The following is a 2627-nucleotide window of genomic DNA, read 5'->3' as shown; positions in this document are numbered from 1 at the left end:
TGTGTACTCTGAAATTGCTTGATAAACGATTACCCCTGAAAGATAAACTTTACATTTCTAATCCTAGAATCTTCTTTCAGTTATGCTCATTTGTCCTGCTTTATCTCGATGAGAATGGTTTTTGCATTCCATACAATTTAGTCATTAAGGTGTGCAATTCACTGGTTTTTAGTATTTTATGAAGTTGTACAATGATCAGCATAATAATTTTAGAACATTTTCAGCCACACAAAGAAATTTATACACATCTCATTTCCCTCTCAGTATCTCACTCAGTTCTTATCTATTCTCTGAATTGGTCCTTTCGGACATGTCATATAAATGGAGTAGTGACTCATTTCTTTCATTTAGCATAACGATTTCAGAAAATTCTCATTCACTTTGTAGTCTTAACAGTACTTCAATTCTTTTTATTCCCAAATAATATTCCATTGTATGGATCTATCACATTTAATCCTTGATCTGTTGATGGACATTTGGGTTGTTTTCATTTTTTGATTATCTTGGGAAATGCTGCTATGAACATTTGTTGACAACTTTTTGTGTGAATATATGTTTATAGTTCTTTTATTTTTGGTTTCCTCTTGTCCACCACTATAGGAATTGAATGTTCGGAAAGTTACACTGTCCACAGATAAAAATAAATATGGCATTCGTCTAAGGGCTGAGCCTGATCACATGGTTCTTGGGAAGCGACTAAAAGGAGCCTTTAAAATGGTGATGACTTCTATCAAGCATTTAGGTGATAAGGAACTGGAACAGTTCCAAAAGAGTGGTAAGTGTTTGGTTCAATAAGGCACTGCTGTTCTCTTTAGGCAGAAAGACCTGTACTATGGTTAGGCTTCATTTTCCCTTTTACTACCACATTGTATTCTGAAGTAATTTTTTTTTCTGATTCAAAAAATATTTATTTTACATAATTCTGATAATTTAGGAAAATTCAAGAAGAAAATGAAAATGACACTAACCAACTACCTGTCCATTAACATTGGTGACTACTACAGTGTACTGTTTAATAATCTGGGTGCTGGGCCACTGTTAATATTCTGATTTATTTCCTTCCAATTACATGTAAAGTCATACAGTTACAGTCTTAACAAAATTGAGATGACACAGTAATTATAAACACTATGTTTTTTGCTTTTATGTATTTTTTTGTTTACATATTTTTATTTTTTTGCTTTCCTTTGTTCTATTTATATTATGAACATTTTTATACCATTGGTCTTTGTAAATACTGTTTTAATAGCTGTATAATTTTTCTTCGTATACATACCTGATAATGTATTTAACCAGTTGTTCTGGTTACCTGGTACTGCTCTGACAAGAATATACCACAAATGGGATAGCTTGAACAAACAGGAGTTCATTTTCTTACGGTTTGGGAGGCTAGAAGTTCGATTTCCAAGTGCCAGGCTCTAGGGGGTGTATGAAGCCCATCAGCCTTGGACTTCAGCTCTGCCTCTTGCTCCTGGCCTACTGAAGCTAGAGGCTTTTCTTCACTCAGGCATCTACTGGTTGCTGAGGCTAACAAGCCCAAGGTCGACAAATAAAATGGCACAGTCCTGATGTTACCAAACCACATGGCAGGCCATTAATTCAAGTCCATTGAAAGTCCCAAGGTTGGGAGAGCATGGCAGGCGGCTGAACAACGACACGGCTACATGCAAGGTTCAGGCGTGCCATGACTTTGAGACCATTCCCAAAACTGCTGTTTATATATGGGAAGTAGACCACATAACCACAGCAACTACTCAGCTGTCCCAAAAGATTCTAGCATGGAGTTAATTACCAATCTCACCATGGGGAATAACTACAATCAGCTGGCCAGCCATTCAACCAGTCCCAGCCAAGCTGGCACACAAACTTAACCACCACACCAGTCTTTTATTGTTGATGCTTTATCTTATTCCTACTTTTTAAAAATAATTATAAAAATATTGCAGTGCCTATTTGTCCATATAATACTGTGTGTAATTTATTTCTTTAGGCTGTATTTTTAGATAGAAATTACTGAATCAAATGAGTGAATAATACGATATCATTAAATTCTACAAATGTTAATGTGTGCCTAGAAAATTTATTCTAGTGCTAAGAGAGCATACTTAGGAAAGGTACCCTAGTGTTGAGAACCAGAATTTCCTGGTACTTAATTACAAACCACATGATCCATAAAAACCAAAACGCACTGCCTTCAAGTTGATTCTGGGTCATAGTGACCCATAAGGACAAAGTAGACTGCGCCATAAGATTTTCAAGGCTGTAAATCTCTATGAAAGCAGTCTGCCTCATCTGTCCACTATGGAGCAGCTGGTGGTTCTAACTGCCGATGTTCTGTTTAGTTGCTTTAACCACTGTGCCCCCAGAGTTCCTAATAGAAAGAAAAGAAGGTAACTTCTGGAGGTTTAGAAAACTGCAAATATTGAAAAGAAAATATTACAGTTGTGTTCGGAGGAACGGAGTTAGCATTGAGGTTTAGAGCATCCTGTGATTCAGGAGTCATCAGTTTCTTTAAAATATTTAGAATTTACACTTTGATTTCTTATTTGGACAAGTTTGGATTCATTATCTAGTAATATATATATATATATTTTAATTTTTTTATTGTGATTTTGGTGAAAATTTAC

General features: G+C 35.5%; 1 protein-coding gene across 1 annotated transcript in view; it reads left to right on the top strand.

Annotated features, from left to right (window-relative positions):
• Positions 1 to 2627, top strand: part of IARS1 (isoleucyl-tRNA synthetase 1) — a 168781-nt gene that overhangs the window by 110331 nt on the left and 55823 nt on the right. Inside the window, exon 25 of the mRNA XM_007953003.2 lies at positions 601 to 775. Coding sequence (XP_007951194.2) covers positions 601 to 775 — 175 coding nt within the window. The remainder of the gene's footprint in view (positions 1 to 600; positions 776 to 2627) is intronic.

The sequence above is a fragment of the Orycteropus afer genome, unplaced genomic scaffold (genome assembly GCF_000298275.1).
Source record: "Orycteropus afer afer isolate SDZICR_OR568_19922 unplaced genomic scaffold, OryAfe1.0 scaffold00368, whole genome shotgun sequence".
NCBI lineage: Eukaryota > Metazoa > Chordata > Mammalia > Tubulidentata > Orycteropodidae > Orycteropus > Orycteropus afer.
The sequence above is the reverse complement of the archived record's forward strand: the minus strand, read 5'-3'. Positions and strand labels throughout refer to the sequence as shown.